This window comes from Branchiostoma belcheri, unplaced genomic scaffold, assembly GCF_001625305.1.
Source record: "Branchiostoma belcheri isolate BF01 breed outbred unplaced genomic scaffold, Haploidv18h27 scaffold23, whole genome shotgun sequence".
Classification (NCBI taxonomy): domain Eukaryota; kingdom Metazoa; phylum Chordata; class Leptocardii; order Amphioxiformes; family Branchiostomatidae; genus Branchiostoma; species Branchiostoma belcheri.
Window position 1 is genome coordinate 2,435,670 of NW_017803824.1, and position 22,558 is coordinate 2,458,227.

Here is a 22,558-nt window from a genome sequence, read left to right on the forward strand (position 1 = left end):
GTTTGCAGGAGAAAAGAGTAAAGTAAAGAGAGTGTGGGGCAACTGTGTAATTAGTACACAAAGGCTGTGGCCACAGTGGCAAGGGTTGGCTCCAGGCCAAACAGATAGCTGAAAGGTCTGGTCACCTGTGCATCAGTTTTACCTGCAGGTTTCAAAAACTCATCTCTGTATCTATCTCGATCAACTTCTTAGGATTATCTCAAGGTTAAGGTTTCTATTTCCTGTGCTTAAAAGAATGGGGACCAAGAATTCAAGCAACAGAAAAGAAAAAAAAACCATGGCCAATCTGGAATAAAATTGAAACTTTTTGAAAAGTAATATTAAATATGTTAAAGTGCAATTGGGAAGAGTACAGCCCACAAGTTTAATTTGTTTGTTCTAGTGTATTTTTATTCAAAAAAATAAACCAGGCGATTCTGAAGTCAGTGCCTTGGTACACAGTTCTAGAGAGTCAATATGAAGACTGAAGTCCTCTTACTACCATCTTCTTTGAAAACCAAGGAAAGAAATTGGCCAGGCCTACAGAAAAAGTCTGGTACATCTTTCTTCAGGTCCAAAGTGAAGAAAGGGGAGGGGGTTGGGAGACAGATAACATTACTGCCCAGCCAGATCTGTGAGGCTGATAGGAGCTGGGAGTGTGCAGTGATGATAACTACTGATGTTATCGTCCACCAGGCCTGCCATGAAGGACAGTCATTAGGCAACATTCCCCCAGACCTGTCAGCAAGCTCCACATTTTTACCCTCATCTCTTTTTAACCCCTGCTTTAGTTCTGGAGTAACTTGAGCCAATTTCAGTCTTATTCAACAAGAAGTGTGGAAATTTTTGACCATGTGGCTGTTATACTTGTCAGTCATGGGCACGAAAATTCTGTCCAATGATGAAATCAGGGTGCGGGCTGGAGCCCTGTCTGTCAGCAGGGATCTTAATAACTACAGGTCACACTCTCAGCACTGTGTTGTGCTGAGCTAGTCTCCACTGCACTCCTGACAGACACAAACAAGCCCACTGATGATGAAACTTCTTTTTCTGGGAACAAGGAATAATACTGAGGGAAAGGATGGGGGAAGGCGTTAAAGAGAGATGTCCAATCAGTGGGATAGAACAGGAAGGGCATTTCATGTTGGCTTTGGATCAACTACACTGCAACTGTGACATGTGTGATATATCTTTAACAAAGAGATTGTTTGAAAAGGTGGAAATGTCGCAATCAATGGCAAATTTCAACACCATAATTCGATGGCCAGATAAGAGTGAGAACACAGTACCCACAGTTATTCAGTATCGAGAGAACTGAGATGTGTGGAAATGATACAACACACAATGCGATAAACGTGTCTATTCAGTACAAAGAAAATGTTTTTAAAAGTTTGTAAGTAAGTTTGTAAGTTAGTTTGTACTCACAGCTAGTACTTGACCTCCAGCCATGGAGGGCGTCGTTTAGGTGCTGGAACTGAAAAAAAAGACAACAAACATTTTTTCTTCAGAACTGAAGAAATATATACCCAGTAAAATAGTTTCCTGACTACAAAGGGATGTTATGAACTCCAACACCACCTGAGTGTAACTGTACCCCTCAGCTCCATAATCACTGGAGTCACCTGTATGATCCATACTGTAGGATAACACTCTCAAATAACCAGGCAAAACAGGCACTCACACTATAAGTCTAACACTTGGTGCAAAATGCCTTTAATATATGATTAACCTTCAAATTCTAACCAATACTAACTTTATTTCATTTCTCTACAGGGATTTTCTATTGAAAAATCGTCAAAGGAAACATTCCATCCTTGATAAAAGATACCATGACGTCAGGATAGCACACTTGCCAAATCCCATACTTCAAAAGGCCTTAATTCCAGCGATGACTTATTGGAAAATGCTAACATTATTACATTTCTCAGTGGGGATTTCCTGTTGAAATATCTCTGCGGAAACATTGCTTCATTGACAAATAATGTGCTGATGCCACGTTAGGGTGTGTCCCTCTCACGTTGCCAAACTAAGTGAGGTTGTCATCACTTAGGTCTTAACCACAAGACCCTTACCTCATCTTGTGCCAGTGCCAATCTTTCTTGCTTGATGTTGTAGATTTCTTGTTTGCACTGGAATATGAAGAAAAACAGGCTTAGAGGGTGAATACAAAAACCATTACACAAAACTGGATTATAAACATGGAAACGAGTCAGAAAGAAAAGTCTGTACCTTGGTACAAACATTTTCAGGGAGTGAACTATAATTTTCTTCCTAGCCCTCAGTTTTAATTTGGATATTAACGTAAAATGTCTGAAAACCAATTGAGGTAATGACTTGGCGTGGCATTGACTTTGCTGGATGTGAAACACAGCCAACCCTGGGAGGTTGGGTTGCTAGTGCACTGGGGAATTGAATAGCCCAGCATTACGGTAATTTGGTACATTTGAGGAGCAGTCATTACCTGTAATGGGCTTGTTGTAACTCCACCAGGAAGTATCCTAATTAATCAATTCTGGGCGCTCAATCCGAGAGCATGGCAGGAATATTTATGTACATGTAGCAGTCTGGGGCTCATTTTAATCAAAGTTAATGATCTTTGGTCATGGGTTTCAGGAATACCTGATATAAGATTCCAGTATTTCATCAGACCTTACATATTGTACCTAACTAACACAAGTCTCACTGCAAATTTGGCTGGCACTAATACCAGTGTTATTGAAACTACATTTCCTGCTGCACATATTTGGTACAAATCGTCAGCAAAGAATCTAGACAACGTTCTTGGAGTTGGAGAACAAGACCAAGCCGTGAAGGAATTCTGACAAAAACATGCGTCTACTATGAGAGTTGTTTAGGTAATGACGCCAGCAGATGCTTTAAAACATTACTGAATGGCCCGGCAGCTCCAGAATGAGAGGAACTTTCCTGAAATGGTCACTGATGCCTATGGAAACACCAGGCCTTGTTCTGAATGAAACGGTAAGAGGCAAGGAATTCTTGACTATGTGAGGAATTTGTGTGCACTCTTTCACAATGAGAAACATGGTTTTTGCAATGACTCACAACACAAATAGAATTGTTGTAGACATATAGAATAATGTTGGGAAAAATGCATTAAGAAATTCCCATACTTAACATACCAAAGATCAGCTCAGTTTAGATTTGAAGTGTACTAAAGATTTGCATTTTTCCCACAATGATATACTTTCCACTGATAAGGTTACATGGTTTAGGTCCACCTTATGGACAAAATGAGAAAGCCACTAGACCAGCATACACATTTTTGCTGTAACAGCAACTGCAATTCTACAAAACCAGAGCTAGACATACTTTGTTTCTGTATTCTAATCTTCAATTTGCGATTCATATAAAATCGAGTCTCTTTTCTTTAGCTTAAAATGATTTTGATAGTTTTTTTTTCTGCAATCTCAAGATATTTTCAAAAAGCTGCAGGTGGATGTTTCAGGTCCTGAAAGTTATCATTCAAGCCCTGTGATTCCTCTTCCCTTATCGGTTACATTCTTTACTGTCTCCAGATTGCATCACTTCCGGCCTGCACAGGGCCAAATGTGTTTTCCATTCCGTGGTCCCCTGTGGCATCCAGGGAATGCTCACCCTTCCTGAGCCATGGTCAAGTGCGTGACGTAGCACTTAGCCAAAAGCAGAACTAGGAATGGGTAGTTCCTTAGTGTCAATCGCTTTGCCATGGTTTCATGGCTGATCCCTATCAATCTAAATCAAATTTGACACAAAAATGTTCTATTCAATAAATTTACTTGTGTCAACATATGACTGGACAAAAATTTTGCCAATCCCTTATCTTTGACAGACAAGATATGGAAAAATTTGTGATTAAAGTAAGTTTAGTCTACCAGCAAAATCTGTCCCTCAGAATGCTGGAAATATCGTTTCAGAGGGTCAAAATTTCCCCTAGGATTGTCATGCCTCCAGCCCGATGCCTTGTGCCTTCAGCACTTGACACAATGTTACATCAGACAAAACTGATATGCAGTGAGACGCATGCCTCATGAAACTTCTGACCTCCAGTCCAATTGACTTTATTGTTTTGACATTGGAATGTTATGACGACTTTGATTTATGGACATGCTTTTGTTCTGATGCATCGGATTTTATTTGACTGTCAACCTTTTGTTGCTTGACTACGTAAATGTAATCATGTTTTGTCCTGTGTAAATGTATGCTGGGCTCCGTTAGAAAACAGCTTTTACAAGCTGCAGCTGAATGGGCTACCCAGCCATTTTATGATGAAAATAAATAAATAAATAGATGTGAGAAAAAAATTTCAGGCTAGCTAAAACACTATAGTACAAAAATGTTGAGTTTTTGTTTTTTTTACCTCCAGCGCCTGATGCGCGGTGACCAGGTAGTCCTTAAGCATCCTCTCCTGTTCTCCTCTCCATTGTTCACGCGGATCCTCCAGCTGGTTGTTGCCTGTGTTGTGGTCGATGTAGTACACCCCTACCTGAGGGTCGTACACCTCCTCCCACCCAAATGGCAGCTCTGGGGAAAACAACAACATTCACTATGTTAGCATGGAAGTTCAGCTGAGTTGATGAATCAAATAATGAGAAATAAACTTTTCTCCAACTCAGAAAAATTTGCCTCCCCCAGAATTTTCACCCAGTGCTGGCATTACATGTGCGGAAAAATCATGTCTACAGATCAGATAGCTGATGAAAACTGGGAGATTTGGTTGAAAATTTGGTGATCAAATTTTGTCTAATTGGAGAACAATCCATTTCTCAAAACATTCCCTGATAGCATCCACGTGTGAAGAAATATAGCTATCAAAAACCAGAAATGTTTTATTTTTAAGAATAACCTTTATGATAAAATTGGGATGTCAATAATTCTAAGGATAAAAATTTCCTTTGTCAATTTGCTATATTATGGGAAAAGGTTGAATTTCAATGTTATCTAGCAAAACAAACAAGTTTATACTTGTGAATGAGAGTTTTCTTTCCTAAAAACTTTCAAATTCATATCTTATATCACCTCAGCTAACCTTGGTTTGGTTGGAAAACTGTACTTCATGCCATGTGCCTCTAATTGTTCCAAATGTCCATGGGAAATATATCAGATGTTTAACCGGTCAGAGGTCATCAAAATTCCACCTGTAAAGTCTTTGTTTTCTGTGCACGTAATCTTTATTGTCAAGGTCAACAGGTTGTGTGCTGTTTACAGGTGAGGTGACCTTACATTCTGACAGGGCCATACAGGAAAAGGCCGATACAGCGCGGGCATGGCAAGAATTGCAGTCTAGCAACAAAAGAAACAAAGCGATTCCCTGGGGAACTATCCTGGGAATGTTTCCCAACAGGAGAGAATGTAGCTGCTCAGGTTTCCATTTCAGCCATTATTGCAACAATAGTAGATTTGTTCATTGTTGTATAGAGGTGGAATGAACTTTTCTGTAAGTCCAAAAGTTTTAGGATAGAGCTTAAACCAACTTTAACAACTATGAGCACTGTAAAATTTGGAGTGTGACGTATGGCAGTTTGGAAACTGTTATGCCACAACATTATGAAGAAATCTTATAAACTTTCTATAAACTTTATGAAGAACTTTAACAAAAATTTCCTCACCATTTCCTATGCAGTCTGCAAAAGTCTGTGGTTTTGTGTGCCTGTGAAAAAAGTAACAAACAAATATTATTCATCCCATAAATCATAATCATACATACAATAAACATATGCAATACACAAACATGCAATCGGTACACAATTTCATTCACTCAGAGCAACAGGTAGTTCATGAATAATATGGATGGCAGACACACCAACTTGACCAAGACTGTGGAAAGTGCGATTGTGGTGTAGAGATGTCAAGTTCATGAATCATGTTTTTATGGTAGCTACAATTATACAAATACAAATGCATGTCACTGTTGTTTATCAGGTGCAGTTTGTCATATAATTTCTATAGATCACACCTAAAGAATGGCCACTATATCTAAAACACTGGAATGATTATTTGGCCATATTTTGGCATAAGTCTGCACAAAACACTGCTTGAGGAGACACAAATTGACAAAAGCGACTGTACACGTCTGTTGTTTGTTTATTTCTATAACAACTTTTCCACTATATACACCTTTCTACTACATTTCTGTCTTTACCATAGCTGACGACTAAAGCTACTTGATTTGCAGTACAACTTGTAGAATTAGATGCATTTTGTTACCACAAGAAACGGAGCACAAGACCCTTTAGAAGGTCAGTCTTGAGCACTCTTTCTTTACAACAAAACATCCCTGTTGAAAAGGTGCCCAGGAATTTGGCTTGTAGGGAAGTTGAGCACAGAATGGGGGCCTGGGTTTATGTCAAGCACTCTGACACATACCAACCCCTCCCCTAGATACAACCTGGAAAACCATGGCAGCGGTATGGCACTGTGAAAAACAACTTTTTTCCTACATCTAAAACTACTCGGAAAACTCATATGATATGCAAGATGATACAAGATTACTTTATAGCTTTGTCGTATTAATATTGAATTAAAACCAATTTACAGTAAATAAAAGTGTTCCAAAAGCTTAATGGTGACGTAAAAATCTTCCACACAGTTGCTAATAATAAAGGACATGTGATGAAGGTTGATTTTCCGTCAATACGACAATGATGGGTTGATCTGTTGCGTGATAAATTGGTGGATAAAAGGGGACACACTGTTGTGGAGGCAGAGGGAACTCCACTGCCCCAGGGCCACATAGCTGACATAGCAATCTGGATAAGTGTTTTCCACTCTGATCTGTGGGATCACATTTTCTGACACAGATATAAATTTCCTTCAAGGCTATGGCCGAAACAGAAAGGGTAAAACTACGGATTTGGATCAGTAGGGTTATTTTTATAAAGAATAGCACGCTTCACTTGAAGTTAAACAGATGCTTGCAAAACAACTTCAAAATCTATAAAAATGTACAGTAGATTGAATTCAAGGCGTAATGCTTGAGACAAAGTTTACTGCTTTTTAGACAGCTAGTGATGCAATTCCAGCCAAGCATCTCTACTCTTTTCAATAAATATATTGGGTTCTTTTGCACTAAGTCATGGCCTTATGTCTTGCTGTGGATGAAGAGGATAAGTAAGTAAGTATACTTTTAAGTTTAATGTATCTTTACATTGTAAGTACTTATTACATTGTAAGTAAGTTCATATAGCACAAAAACACAAAATTGAACTATATACCAAAAGGAAGTTTATATATATCCCATCCAGGGGCTCTAGAGGCAGCAGTGGCGGAATATTTGCACTGGTCAAAGAGATGTGTTGAGTAAGGCCTGGGGCCTGGAATGTGGAAACTTGGCTGGGAGTCAAAAAGTTGACATCTAGCAAACAAACAAGGCCCTTCCAACATTCCACACAGCAATCCCTGGGACCCAGAGTCAAACAGGTACCAACCAACAACTTTTGGTCTTCAAAGATCTCCATTTAGATCTCTAATACATGCATGAAAAAGTATTAGACTCAAGTTCAACATTAAACAATTATCATAACATACAGGTACCTTCATCAACATGAAGAAAAGTAACTTTGGATTCTTACCATGGACAGCCCAACAAAAGTACGTACAGAACAAAAAGCCTGGCTTCCCTAAGGGTATCTTCTACTCCAGTAAATGCAGCCAGGAAACAGTCACACATCAACAGGCACGGCACCTGTTGCATACCTTCTCCAAGTGTAAGTTTACACTATCTTATATTTCCCTTGACCTTCTGGTCGGAAACCAACAGACCAAAGCCTTAGCATATTTCGTAAAAGGCACCGATGCCTCATGCTTAAGATCACCCCAAGGTCCTCTCTACATTGACCAGAACACTGGCCTATCTTGCCGATAGATGTCCATATAACTTACTGTGACAAGATTCATCTACCCAGGCCTTCATTTAAGCGAAAGCTCTACAGAAGTCGTATAAGAAGATGCACAAGTTAAATATTACCTGTTTATGCCGCTGTGACAAAGACTGCTACCAGGAGTTCCACCCGCAAATCTGCACTGTCCTACAACCTACAAGACCTGTTGCGGACCTAAGGGCAGTCGACCCCGGAACTCTGACCTTGCTCTTTGGAACACCTGGACAACCTGACCGTCTGAGCTTAAGCTTCTACGCTGGAACAGGTTGACATAGCTGGCTGGCTCTCTACGCTGGTGCATTCCGACCCTGAAGCCAGCCGACCTCCAGATTGACCTCTAAGACAACAAATTCCTTGCTACTTAAGTTCATTTAGCTCTGTCCCCCTTCCCTGACGATCCTTGTGTGTCCCAGCAGGTCAGACCTGTGAGAGATGTAACTGCAGATGGCTTGGACACATTCCTGTATCAGATTATATCAATGTGATAAGAGTTTTAGTTTAAATTGTGTCAGAGGTCGGGTGCTGCCCCCCTCCCACCCCGATGCCACCCATGCAGAGTGTTACATGTCAGGTCGCGCAGAGCAGGGAGGGAGACGGCTCGCATACCTCCGTGCCTTTGTGCGCGCCGCCTGCGCTGATAAACAGCAAACAGCCTGCTTTTTTGCCATCATAACTGATGAATTATTTGCCTGTATGGATACAGCTGCAGCTCTGAAGTCCTCACTGAGAAATGCTAAAATCTCCATGAAATGTCGTTTAGGTACGGAGGGTGTTCTATAATCTAGAGTACATAAACCTCCCAGCATCCCACAGAATGGCCAGTTGGTGGTTTGATTTTAACGAGGCTTTAAAATGTGTTATATAAATGAAATATATTACTAAATATATTACCAATGTACACAATCCATATACTGTACAACAAATTCCGCCAATTGGTTCTAAGTTTCAAGTAGAGTACTTGAAAGTAAATTTAGCAGCCAAAGAAGCAAAACTTGTGGGCAGAAACATTCATGATAATATACATAATTTTTTTATGAATTACTTCTTTTCTCACAATTTTATCTGATGAAGAAATTGCTATTTTTCTGACATATCAAACTACCAGATTCAACAATTAGCTTCAGTCTGAATCTCCATCTTGTCCCTTAGACATTCAGAGTTTGTCCCTGACAGGCAGACAAACAAAAATGTTCAGCTCTTTCTGACCTGTCCCTACATCCTTTTAAACTTCAGGACTGCTGCATTCTCCCCATAATCCCCTGCTCCCAGTGTCCTCTAACCAATGACGGGTGTCCACAGCCTTGTTGCCAGAATGACGACCCTACACCCAAGTCCTGTTTTTATAACCTTGGAGAACATTCCTCAGTGGCAGGTCAACAAATACCAAACAATGTTGATTTGGGACCAATTACACACCTGTCCGCAACACACTGTTATGTATATAACATCCCTAAAACAGACAAGACGTGAAATACTCCTGCTACATGTACTTTCATCCACAGTAACATAATTGCTGTGATTCTAAGAAGTTAAAATATATTATGAGGGACAAAACTCTTAGGGAGAACCATAAAGAGTTGACTTAATCCAGGTAAGGCGTCCAAACTGATGATGATGTAATTGCTGTCAACCTGTTAACTTCTACCAACCACATGAATTGCGGTCGTATACTTAGTGAGTTACGAAACTGGTATTTATCATTCAAATACCCCTATGTGGTATATGTACAATACTCTCAGGTTAGATTTCTCCAAATTTCTAGTATTTCATGCAAATATAAGTATACATTTAACATCTCATAACTAAAAGTTCTACAGTACATTATGTACGTCTGATAACGAACTATGAAACTCTAACTCCTTGGCTGTTTTCAGTCCTTCCACGAATGTTCCGCCGTGCCAAATGGATAGTTTGCTGAGAGGGGTACGGTAGGTAACACACGTTAAATATTTGACATACCAGCTTTGATATATCCCGCATTTTTAGCAGATCTGCCCGGAGATAAGGGGCACTCGAAATCAAGTTGTTGTTTCACGCTTGCCAAAACTTTAACATAAATCACTCTTTATGTACATGCACAACTCAAACAAAGTATTGAAATTACACCTGAAAATAGAATTTATTGGTTTAAACCTTAAAAACAATTGCAAAAAGTATTTCGAACCGTGAAAGGAAAAAACAAACACCAAATTATCATAACAAAGACCTAATTATAAGGAACGGGTATCACAAAACAGCAGACATACTTCAGGTAGACATGTCGGAACATGTCTTTAAGTCAGGTAAAGCAGACATAAAGGAATTTAGACAATGTTTGAGATGCTTAATTACTTGGAATAATTAAGGTCGTCAATTAACAGTGAACAAGGTCTTTCTACTTGATTCTCGATTAGAAAACACTGACCAAGATACTAGTATAACTGTCAAAAATCTCTTCCTTATTCTTAAACAATTTAGCACAGGGAAGAGATACTACTCAACACTGACCAGCCCTCAAGCCTGTATTTGGTGATTTATAACTTTGGAGTGAAAATGAGATGTCCAAAATTGGCAAAAAATATTCATCTAGTTACATGTAACATGGTGACTTGACTAAAAATACTAAGTACTAATCACACTAGAAACTAAAACCTTTAGACAGTAAGTATGCTATAGTGCAATACTAGCCACTGTTCATACCTAAATCAAAGGGATGTTACTTACAGGAGATCCACCCTTCAGCCTGCTCTAGGTGATTTATAATCTTGAGTGGGATGTTCCACCCTTATCTGCCGGGATCATTACATTCCTATTAACACCCATAAACCTTGGGTAAACAGTGGAGGTATGGAGGGGGCTGGCCACAGGGCCCATCAACTCTTCATACCATGACAGTCAATCTATTATTTATCCACACATTTCTGCTCGTAAACCTTCTAACAGACGGGCTATCGAAAAAATAGCATCCTTCCTTTGGCTACAGTAATAAAACTTGTTGCTTCCGAGATTCAATGCTGAGCTAGAATACCAAGATGAAAACAGTATCTATAGGTACCCTCTCTGAAATGGGTATAATACTACATGGGTTACAAATACGTACTATAGGTTTTCATATATTTTTCAGCAATGTTTTATGCCTCTATCAACTTCCCTGCAAAGATAAGCTTGTATCTTCACTTCTACCCTGTTTTCTTAGGTGTGTGACTGAAGAGTTGTTCAACAACCCCCTCTCGAGTTACCATGGCAACCAGGTAGGCAACAAAAGGCGTGGAATGCTGGGAATCTCCCCATATCTAATCTATGGAGGGAGTTATGGAGTTGCTGGTGTGTTGCTGCCCCAGGGATTTATGGGATGGCTGTAAAAACAGTCTTCAGCACATCATTAAACCCCCATAAATCCTGCTCGAGTGGTACGGTCCAGTGTTTCCCAGCTACAGGGAAGAGCTGTGCCAAACATTACACTTACACATTCCTTGTACTGTCTTGGAATACTATCGGTATCATCGGTCAAAGCTGTAATATACAAGCAGAGTACGCTACTTGAGTGTACTTAGAAGACCTAAAAGGATGATGATGCAAAACTTTTCCTCACTTAATTACACAAAAGCACCTTTTAGAAAGTGAAAAAAAATGAACATCCTGTCTACTGACCACAGTTCAAACATAAGTTTCATGTCATCAACTTTTCCACACCTGTTTCAGTACTTGTGTACTAAACGAAATCAACATTAACTGATATTGTGCCTTTCCATTTCTCTCCATTTCAAACATTACCGGCCAAGTTTCATATCATCAACTTTTCCACACCTGCACTGATGTACTAAAAGTAAAATTTGTAAATCAACTTGTCATTTCTCCCCATCATTCTAACATCTACGGGTGAAGGTCAGCGGACCACTTGAAAGTCGGCAGCATTCCCCATGTGTTTCTGAGAAATCTTAACCCTCCTTATCTGAGACACCTCCATTCCTGTCTTATCTCCCTGCCACAGTAGTTGCTCCTTCAGGTCTTCCCAAACCTCCAAGGAATCCTGGTATGCATTCTTAAGGAAGAGGAGGAACTCTTCTTGACTTGAGACACCTATTTCAGGTGTGCACCTTGGGTGTGCACAAAAAGGTCTTTGTTGTACCACTGCTTTGCACATTTTGGTCAGTTTTGCTTGTCACTGCTCTACTTGCAAGTCTCACATTTAATCTAAAGCTAATAAATGCGGCACCTGCCCCTATACCATATTGTAATAACAAAGCTGAAATGATAGACTACTGAGATAAATATCACACAAGCAAAGACTTCTTTCCTGGTCACAAAGCTTTATCTTTCCTACCTACTCTACTCAATTCATAAAAGGCATTACTCTCTGGCCTGTAATTGATTCGGGTCAAACCCTACCAGTTGTCCAACAAATAACCAGTGTCTGTTGGGGATGTTTTCAGACAAGAATCTCGCTGTCTGCGTCATGTCACGTTTTGAAATAAACCCTGGCTACATCCACAGCAAGATCCCTGTCTATGTGTGCTTAGTTCTCCTTAGATAACATGGCTGCCGAAGCTACCAACACGTCACGCAAGACCTCATGTCCCACCAAACCACGCAGATGGAACCAGTAGAGGAACCATCTTCAGTTACTCTTCGAAGGTACAAAACACAGACCCCGACGACAGATATGTCTTGCAGGAAAGGCTTGGAGGATGTGCCGCATTCTGGCGGGTTAAAAACCAACAGACACTGATTCTAAGAAGCCACTCCTTGCAGCGCGCTACAACTCAGCCGTGGAATCACAACCCAAAACTTCCAACACAGGATAGAAACGCTGATTCCTATCAACATTCCAAGCCTGGAACTCTGTCTGACCACAGCTGAACTCACCTGTTAACGCGATCGACTGAGACCGCCGCTTGACAGTGAAAGTTCTAGGCTGCGGTGCGGCACCTGCTACAGGAGCGGACCTGACTGTCTGCGGTGTTTGCCTGTCTCCCTGCCCTGCCTCTCCCCTCCCTATGCATGACTGGCTGCACACCAAGCCGGGCCGTGAGTAAACATGGTCGGGCGGGGATTAGGGACACGAGCCTTAATGCAGCGGTGCTGCCGGGTAGACTCCACAAATTTGGCACCTGCATTGTTTTAGGTTAAGGAGCCGTGCTGTGGGAGGAGCAAATCTATTCTCGGATTTGAAAAAAAAATGATTATGCTAGACTGGAAGACCAACAGGAGGGGACAGACTGAACCTTGGTACGTCGAGTTTCACTGAGGAAATATAGCCAAGCTTTCTGTTTTCATCACATACTCTTGTTCCATTTACTACTTCAAAATATAGGAGAAGCAACAAGGAAATCAGTTCCTGTGGTCCAACTCTTCCATTGGGAAGTCTGAAATCATCATGTTTATGAAGGAGAGGTGACAATAAGGAATAGCAGAGGATGAACTCAAAGAAGAAATCAAATGAAATACAATGAAATAGGTCCTATTTCATTGTATTTCATTTGATTTCTTCTTTGCTAAGGTTGCACATCACATACAGAAATACTACCTTACTTAAGATGATATACGACTTTGCTGCTGGAGTATTTTAGGAAAAGACAAATTTCATGCCAAAACGAGACTTGAGACAAACTCTGTTTGCTCACATTCCAACCATATCTATTTATAAACCAGGATAACTCAAAAACAAAACCAGGATGCCCAAGGACACGAGGCAGCCTTACTTCTGAAACACTGACAAACATCTATGCCGTCCCCCGATATAACAGTGTAGCCGCCATCTTTATTGTGACTACCGTGTCTAAAACAGGCCCAGGCCGGGCTGCTTGGAGGCTGGGGAATGTGCCGCGATCCATCATGTGAGAAAACCTGCGTCCATATCGGCCTGACCCCGCCAAGAACACAGCTCTACAAAGGGCAGACCCTGCATATCAACTATGCACAGAATTTTTCCTTTTGTTCGCTGACTCCTCCGTCGCCATGGCTGCGGCAGGACTGCATGACTGATTGGTTGAAGATCGACCAAAGCCTCTGGTGCCTGAAATATTTCGTTCCACCAACTTTGTCCTATCCTGGTTGTTCGAACTTTGCAGATTTCTTCAAAATCAAAATCTTTAAACATCACTAATCATTACAATAAGTTAAATGCAAGTCAACAGTACCAGGGTATGGTTAGACAGCTACTTTACTAGTATATACCTTTAGAACACAAACAACATGCTCTACGATAGCATTAGTTTTCAACTGTAACTTACAGTGTAAGATAAAACAGAATTTTGATAGAAATGTGTAAGATTTTGCTCACTCGGCTAGAAAAAAAGACTAACCTAAATTTAAATCCCCAAATTTCATAGCTTTACGGGATGAATTCGAACTATTGGCAATTAAGTCTCCCACCCCATCCTTGGAATGTTAAGCCCGCGCAGAGGTAAACAGGAGTCATCGTCTTAAGGGTCCGAGCTTCCTGCCTGGACACTGGCCAACATCATCTCTGACACAGGAATGTTCCTCTCCATGTCTTAGTGTCTACTCAAGATGGCAGGAGGGCACAACCGACAAACAACATCTAATCCTGGCTGTAATATTATTAGATGCTAGGAGTTAGAATTGTGTCTCTAATCACTTAGGTATATTCTTGTCCATGTTTTAGTGTCTACTCAAAATGGCAAGAGGGCACAACTGACAAACAACAGCTAATCCTGGCTGTAATATTATTCTTGTACATATTAGAATTATGTCTACGATCACTCACTTAGGAGTCACAGTCTTTCAACCAGGAATTCACTTGGAAGTATCTGTTTGATCTGCCCAGTATGATATGATTGATGAATGAAATATCAAACTGAGGGAAATCTTACAATTTACCAATTCAAATTTTACATCATGCAGATATCATACTATCTACACCTTCCTGGAAAATTCAAAGAGCTGAACTGAAGACCAAATACAAAACCTGTTGCGATCGTTAGAGATATCTATCCTTGCCCCCCCTCCCCCCAAAGATCAGTTTTAACCACCTGCTCTTCTGATTTCTATGTCTATCTTCTGATTTCCATGTCTATCCCCCCACCCCCCCCACCAGGCCAGAACCCCACCAGCTCAACTCCCTGGGAATCTGCAGCCTGCTGGAGTGAGTGAGTGACACATGGACAATTCGTACATAGTAACTCTATCCTGCACTTCCTGCCGCCACCATGCCAGCTATTCCACACTCCTGTCAGCCCTGTGTGCTCTTGACATTGGATACTGGACTCAACATCTTCCACAGTGCTTTAAGTTTGCATTGTGAACTACCGATCACTTCAGCACAGGAGATATCTCACCGAACTGCACTTTATTCCCACTTTGTCAGGCTCTAGGGCCACACTTACTTGGTTTCATCAATACACAATATACCATACTGTACTAGCATGGCACATTACAGTGGTTAGAATGAAGAGAAATCTTTTGTATTAGCTTACATTTCAACATGCTGTCTCAAGGAAAAAATGCGATTATTTTTCTTAAACGTTTTCGCTATATGATAACTGAAAGTTTCTCTTTAAGCGTCGGTAAACATGTGAAATCTAGAATTGCGGAATGCGCCATCATTGTTTTTCTTAACTTTGAAACATTCCAGTGGAAATAAACAATGGATGCAGTTACCTCACATAACCTGTGGGAGTCCACCTGTATGTTACTTTTCATATCCTCTTAACTCTTTCATCATTAGAAATATGAAATACCAAGCATATCCAATGTCTAAATATTGCATCACATGTTTATCTAGTGACTAGCAGGTGGGAAAATTATGTTCTTTATTCAAGGGTACCACCATTTTACTGTCAAGGTCAAATATCTTGCCAATGACCTCTGAAGAATGTCGGCTGTACCTAAACAAGCAATTTCAATTGAGTTACTTAAAGTTAACTGTTCCTCTTTTACAACCTACTTAATTGTCTCTGGTCGCAAGAATCTGCCCTAAAGGTACTTCCTACAAATGTTGTTCTGCAAATGTATGTAACACAGCAGTCTCATTTCTTTCTCAATACCTTTAGGAGATTTATATGCGTGTGGATGTATGAAAGAAAACTATTTAGATACTATTACAAGCTTCCTCCCTAAGGTCTATACTGATAGACAATATAAAAGAACATGTAAACTTTTTGAAGGTGAAGGCAAAATGCAAATACAGAAAGGCAGCAAATATTTCCCCTAGCTTCAAAACCTTCCAACTTTTCAGCAATATCCCCATTACACGGGAGCCTTGGATGTGTTTTTGTGGCTGGCCGTCCAAACATCGGGGATGGAATGTTGCGTGGACAATGGCGCAAGCGCCGGACAAAAGGCCAGGAATGTCCACCAGCACAAAGACGGATCCGACAATAGGAGCGGAACGGCTGTCTCCTGCGCTCAGAGATAATCACTACCGATCTCGGAGATAAGTGGTCAAGCCCTGGGGGGCATTGGTCAGCAGCACAACAGGACAGAGAGAGCGAGAGAAAAGCAGCTGGATGGCTTCATAGGGACATCACGTTTCACGTCAGAATGCCTCCAATTTCAGTGTTTAACATATAGGTGGGCAGGTCAACTCTGGACTCTTTGGAAACAGTACGATCTGGAAAATCTACTTTTCTACTATTTTACTTGTAGCCAAATCAATTGTATGTAGCAGGGCCTAAGACTTCTTTTCTTGCATTTTGCAACATATAAACTAGCATTACGCCTACACCTTTTTAGACTTCCAAATTACAAGTTTTAATTAAAAGGTATACTTTTTCTACAATTAAAAAAATCTGCTAATTACAGATGTTAGAAGCTCTGTGAAGCATTATAAGCGAAGTATACGCTCTTTAATTAAATCATGTCATTATACATTCTGCCATACCTTTCTTTGATGATTGTAGAGATATTCAGTTAATTAGGGGTTCAAAATTCTTTCCAAATCTAAAGTGACCACTGCTCTATGTCAAAATACCTGTCATTCTGACAGCATTTCAAACACAGTTTGTCAGGTTTGCTCTGTTACTTTAAACCTCTAGCTCTGTCCAACACAGACCTGTACAGAGATTTTAATCTTTGGCTCAGAGGCATGAAATATTACAGTTTCTTTCTGAAGGTTGACTAGACAGGTAGACAAAAACACATGTCTTGGTTATCTGCAATCAGACATGCTATGCTTTAGGAGATGGTAGGCATGATATACAGGCATGATATATTGTACTTTAAACACAAAATCTCTTTTGTTTTTGTGTTCACTCTAGTTGCAAAATCTTTGTGGGAGAAGAAGCACTGTACAGCTATTTTAATAATATCTCCAAACTATGATTACTATCAAGTAGCCAAAGTAGCTTTATAAAAAAACCATATTTATACATATATTGACATAACCAAAAATTAATTGACTTGAAACAAAGTCAAACAAAACAGTAACTTCATACCATTAAAAGTGACATACGGCAGTGCCAAATCTAGAAAACATAATAACACAATCACCAGTAATGCTAATGACACAATGAGGTCGTCTGGAAGCTGTATTGATTTTGGCCAGGTGTGAAACAACACCTGTAACCTGGAACAAGCTGCACACCTGTTCCTGCACCACAGGCTCCCACCAGGCCAATACATTAGCCTGGGCCAGACAAATGCCAGGCCGTCCCAGGGGAACATCCACTCACAGGGGACTAAAGACTGTCTGAGGCTAGCTCCAAGCAGATGCAGGATGAAATTTGTATATATAAATCATTCATTACTCATTACAACAATACCAAGAAAAATTATGTTGTTTAACTCCGTGTTATGTCAGAAAGACATGGCTGGAAAAGCAGGAACAAACAATAAAATGAAAATATTGACACACGTATATGTAAATATTTTGTACATCTTTCAAGCAGTGCAGTTTTTTTTCCGCATGTGCATCTGCAGACAAAAGCAGTTTGCTATATTGCAAAACCAATGCACTGCGGATCTAATAATCATTTTCCAGTGCTAGATTTGCACCCCAATGTTCAGAACTTTTGGTTCTGTCAAAATTTTGTAAGAAAAGCAAAAGAAAACAAAACAGACAACCACAGACCCTCTCTAATTAGTCTAAACTGATATGCCAATATCCTAGATCAGTGGTCCCAAACTAATTCTGGCAAAAAGAAAAGAAACCAGAAGCTTGAATATCACCCCTTTGTTTAGTATTGTGATTACCGTTTTCAGATTTAGCAAAATAAGTGGGTCAACAATCTTTAAGACTGAAATTCAAGACATTCCCATTCTAGTTTATCAGTTCCCTCAAGCACTTCTATAACAGTAGCCCCTGCATTTGCCTGATCACATTATTAAAGATTTATATGAACCATACACATGCGAGCATTCGGTTCTATACATAGTCGACGTGCCATGCACGAGTGGCATTGGTGGAATAATGGGCACACAATACCAGCATAACGCAGGCATTAATTATGCAGGGATATGAACATGACGGCATTGTATGAGGGTGACGGTTGAGTGAGTGTTTTTCAGCGAAGGAGTGCTGTTTTGCAGATGAATCTTAGGGACAATACTAACAGTTTTAGCCGCCCCCCTCCCCACAACTGAAGCTGAAACTACACCATATGGCCTCTTACCCTCTATCTAATCCGAGACAGTAAATTCCACCTGCCATATTTCATGCAAGCTGTTTCCTTTCCAACTCGCATACCATGAATATCTCTACTGTATAACGACTTATTGCGGCATTCTATGTGGAAAACAACACTGGCGCAACTTTCAGTGATGGCTAAATCATATGTTTTGTATAAAATATGCTATTACGATATCACATCCCGTCACAACAGAGCTAAAGTAAAAGATTTGCAACATCCACCAATATTAATATTAGGGCATATTTCACAACACTGAAAGAACCTGACATATTACACAATGAATCAATCTCCAGAGAAAGATTTTGAAGTCCAGATAGCATTTCCGAGTGGAGTTTACATTTATAGGTCAGCAATTTGGCCTGAGGGAAGATCAAACAATGCCGATACCATAACAAAAATCATACCCTATATACAGACTCTTGCTGGTAGCCAACCATACAGTATCATAATAAACAACTGGGTTAGAGGAGACCTGGTACTTTTCTCCGAACAGCAACCCTAAGACTCCAGACACGTAGAATTTATTTCATTACTTCAAACTTCCTGTCTCCAAAAACACCCTTGGTGAAACATATATCTAACTGGTGTTTTTTCTCTTCCCGCAGATTTTGTACTGCAGTTCCTGTAAAGAAGCTGAGAACAGCAGAATGTCTGTATATGTGACTCCTGACAGTGCTTACTCTTCCCTGAGCCTTGTTGGCTGGTACGGTAAACAGTTTAGACTGGAGGACATCCTGGAAGGGCCCTGCTCTCTTGTGAGGCCATTACTTGGCACACTCTCCCAATTACTCCCCCCTGGTAACTCCTACTTCTAATGGTCCCCATGTGGAGACTTATCTCAAACATAATCCTGCCCTGATCCCCATCTTTTTTCAAAAGTCAAAATAAGACCAAGGGTTTCGTGTCACGGTGCAACATTTTCAGATGGTCGCGGGGCAGCGTCTGGTTTCTTCAGCATGCACTTTTGAAGAATGCTGTTTGGATTGGCCACGTCGTCAAAATGTAACCTAGAAAAGTCAAGTCAAAGATTGCTTTATTTCCTACAAAGTTTTGTCAACATCAATTCCTTAGGTGATGAATTGATAAATATGACCCAAAAGAAAGGAAAAGACTACAAACACACAATATCATAGACCTTAGTGAGTAGGTCTTGTGCTTGCAAGATGGTCAAGACAAAATCAAGAGAACCTGGAAAGAAGAAACTTTGCAAATGTAGAAGAAAGAGACCTATTTCTGTACCTTTAGGGGAAGGTGGAAGTCTAGTCGCAGAATCTCAAATGAAAGCACCTTAGTCCTGGCTCTGGCTTGCTGTGCTTGGTGAGACAATACAATTTTACAACCTAAGATCTCTGCACTTTTAGAGCCTGTAAGCCTGGCCCACAGGACTTTGCACTGGTTCGAGTGTCAGTAGAAGTTTGATGTGCATACACGACATACCAGGTTTTACAGCTCCTCCACTAATGTACCTGATGACCGGTTACTCCTGCCATTAGTTCAGTGGGACAACCTGGCTGGGGGCAAGGCAAATGTTTGCACAAACCACCATCATAAATACCAAGGTGGGCAGAAGTCAAATTTGATTACTTGGAGGCATACCTGTAAGTAAATTGATAGCTACCTACAGATGATCGACTGATTGAATTACATGTACCTGGAGTGGTGGCTTTGCATAAACCAGGATAGCACTCTTTCCACAGATCAATACGATTATATGCAAAACACCCAATACAACTGCAAAACTTCTTCACTTGTTTTCAACTCTCAAAACTTCTTCTGACTGTTACCTAAGTTTCTTTCCGTAGCAACTTATTTTTCAAAACTTAACAATACAGTTGCTCTAAAACAGCAGACATATTTCTCTAGAAGAAAGAAATGGAATTATCTTTTATCCAGTTATGCCAAATCCCTGCCCACACAACCACACACCCCTGGAACAACCAATATCAGCCAGCCATACACTGAAGGGTCATACACCAAGAGTTGTGACTAACGCTCTCAGGGCACCAATCAATGTGTGAATATCGATAGTTACACAACTCCAAACTGTACTGTGAGGATGTAATCCCTGCTGGTATGTTAAGCTGGGTAAATGTATCCTTGATCCCCATGATTTATTGTTCACTGCCCTTTAAGCTCTACTTGAATGCCTTGAGCTCTTTTCCAAGGCTACAAATGGCCGTTTTACTCACTGCTGAACAAGGAGGTTAAGAATAGTCTATCCCACGAGCCAAGTGTGTACACTGGGTACTCAAAATATATATGATTGTGTAGGTCTGACAGCAATGGAGCACAAATTGATAATCTGTGAACACAGACGAAAAGGGCAGCAAAAAGCAAAAGCTTCCTGTTTTGTGCAGAAAACCCAATGTATGTACATGTAGTATGTACATGTAATACAACAAGTTTTTGTCTAAGTGCATGTGAAAAGGCACACAGTCTTTTATTGTAATGAAGTGGATTTGGCATAACACTGTTTAACTTTACCTCTGTTTAACAAGAGAAGAAAGGATACAGTCATTAAATCATGAACATGACATTGACGAAAAAAAGTGCTCTTGTACCAAAATCTACAACCTTTTGTTTTAGGTCACCTAAAACAGGAGAGTCCTTGATACAGAAGTGTCCGGGACAGAAGCAGCTGCATGACCACTTCAAACACACTTCTCACCTTCACTGACCACACCACAGTCCTCTCAGCACACAGTAATTATAGACCTGATGCTCTCACTAAACTGCTCTCTGATCCGCTCAAGTGTACCATCATTGTATGTGCATTGTTTGAAGCCAATCCTTGGAATCGTTATGTAATGCCAATGGTGCTTTAAATAGCCAGTAAAGAGCATTGACCACGGCTGTGGTGAGTACTGCATTGAGTGTCATATGTCAATCACAACCATCAGAATAGAAAAGAGCACATGGTCATACCGGTATATACAATAGTTACCAGCCCACAATTGTACATAGACAGAGTATCTATTGATAGAATACCTGTAGTGTAACATTTTTGTTACTAACTTAGTAACTAAACAAAACCTTTTCTCTTTCTGACAATCTTACTTGTAAACTTACAAATGACCTCACATTAACTTACAAAATGACCTCACATTAACATTTTATTGCTGTGCTACATGTGGTTCAACCTTTTCCATGATATTGTTGTAACATTTACCGACCAACACAGAAGAACTTTCATGCTAACATTTCAGTTTGCTACCTTTAGACAGGCAATAAAATCCACTGTGACCCTTCTAGCCAGGTTAGACTGGCCTTTGTAAGGCAAACAGATCAATAACTGCAAATGTTTGATCAACCAAGGTAACACTACTGGGCTAGCTGATATGATATACAATCATAAGGACTGGGGCTGAACAAGCAAGAAACTTGTTGCCCTCCTATTTGCAAATGGTGCCTTCCAAAAACACACCCCTCCCACTTTCCCCACATCTCTGCAACTTTTACACCACATGTGTCTATGTAAACAATATTTCACAGGACAGAGCAATATTCTGACACCTACAATACTGTGCAACAGAGTACAGATGTAGGTGCTACTTGTAGCATGCCCTATCCAGCTCAAATGCATGGACATGACCTAAGCATCCCAAATGGATGAAAGCATCTTGCCTACATTATATACTCTTTGGGAAATAAAGCCAACTCTACAACATTTTTCACATTCCCTATAAGATTCTCTACTGTTTCAAATTCAAAAGAGTTCTTTGAGTGACTCTCAAAATTGCTGTTTTGGACCACTGCTTCTTGAGGTAGACTGTCATAGACTGAGTGACAGTGAGTCAGAATACTTTGAACCCTTGCTACATTCCAGAAGCGACCAACTAACAGAGAACAGACGTTGAAAAGGAAATGACTACAAGGCCAATCATGCAGGACCGCATGGCTAATTTTAGAACTTGGAAACAATGAGTCTGATGTCAAGTTTCTTTTCACCTTGACACAATTTTATGCCAGGAGTCTACAGGAAGGGGAGGGCTGTACAACATGTACTTTTCAAAAGTAAAACAAAGTTCTCTAATGGACAAAAATAACACACTGATGGCACAACAAAAGAAGACAAACTATCCCTTCCTCACCTCTCCTATCTACCCAGATATCAGTGACCGTACCTTGCAT

General features: G+C 40.3%; 1 protein-coding gene across 3 annotated transcripts in view; it reads right to left on the reverse strand.

Moving 5' to 3' along the window:
* LOC109470595 (protein KIBRA-like) overlaps nucleotides 1-22,558 on the reverse strand; it is a 45,268-nt gene that overhangs the window by 20,313 nt on the left and 2,397 nt on the right. The window contains exons 1-5 of one of the 3 annotated variants that reach the window (XM_019769566.1): nucleotides 12,702-12,780; nucleotides 5,586-5,626; nucleotides 4,337-4,500; nucleotides 2,052-2,108; nucleotides 1,405-1,453 (exon numbers count right to left, since the gene is read on the reverse strand). In XM_019769566.1, coding sequence (XP_019625125.1) covers nucleotides 1,405-1,453; nucleotides 2,052-2,108; nucleotides 4,337-4,378 — 148 coding nt within the window. In that variant the 5' untranslated portion in view covers nucleotides 4,379-4,500; nucleotides 5,586-5,626; nucleotides 12,702-12,780. Of the gene's footprint in view, nucleotides 1-1,404; nucleotides 1,454-2,051; nucleotides 2,109-4,336; nucleotides 4,501-5,585; nucleotides 5,627-12,701; nucleotides 12,781-22,558 lie in introns of those variants that run through there. The other 2 variants (XM_019769564.1, XM_019769565.1) reach the window with 2 other exon arrangements.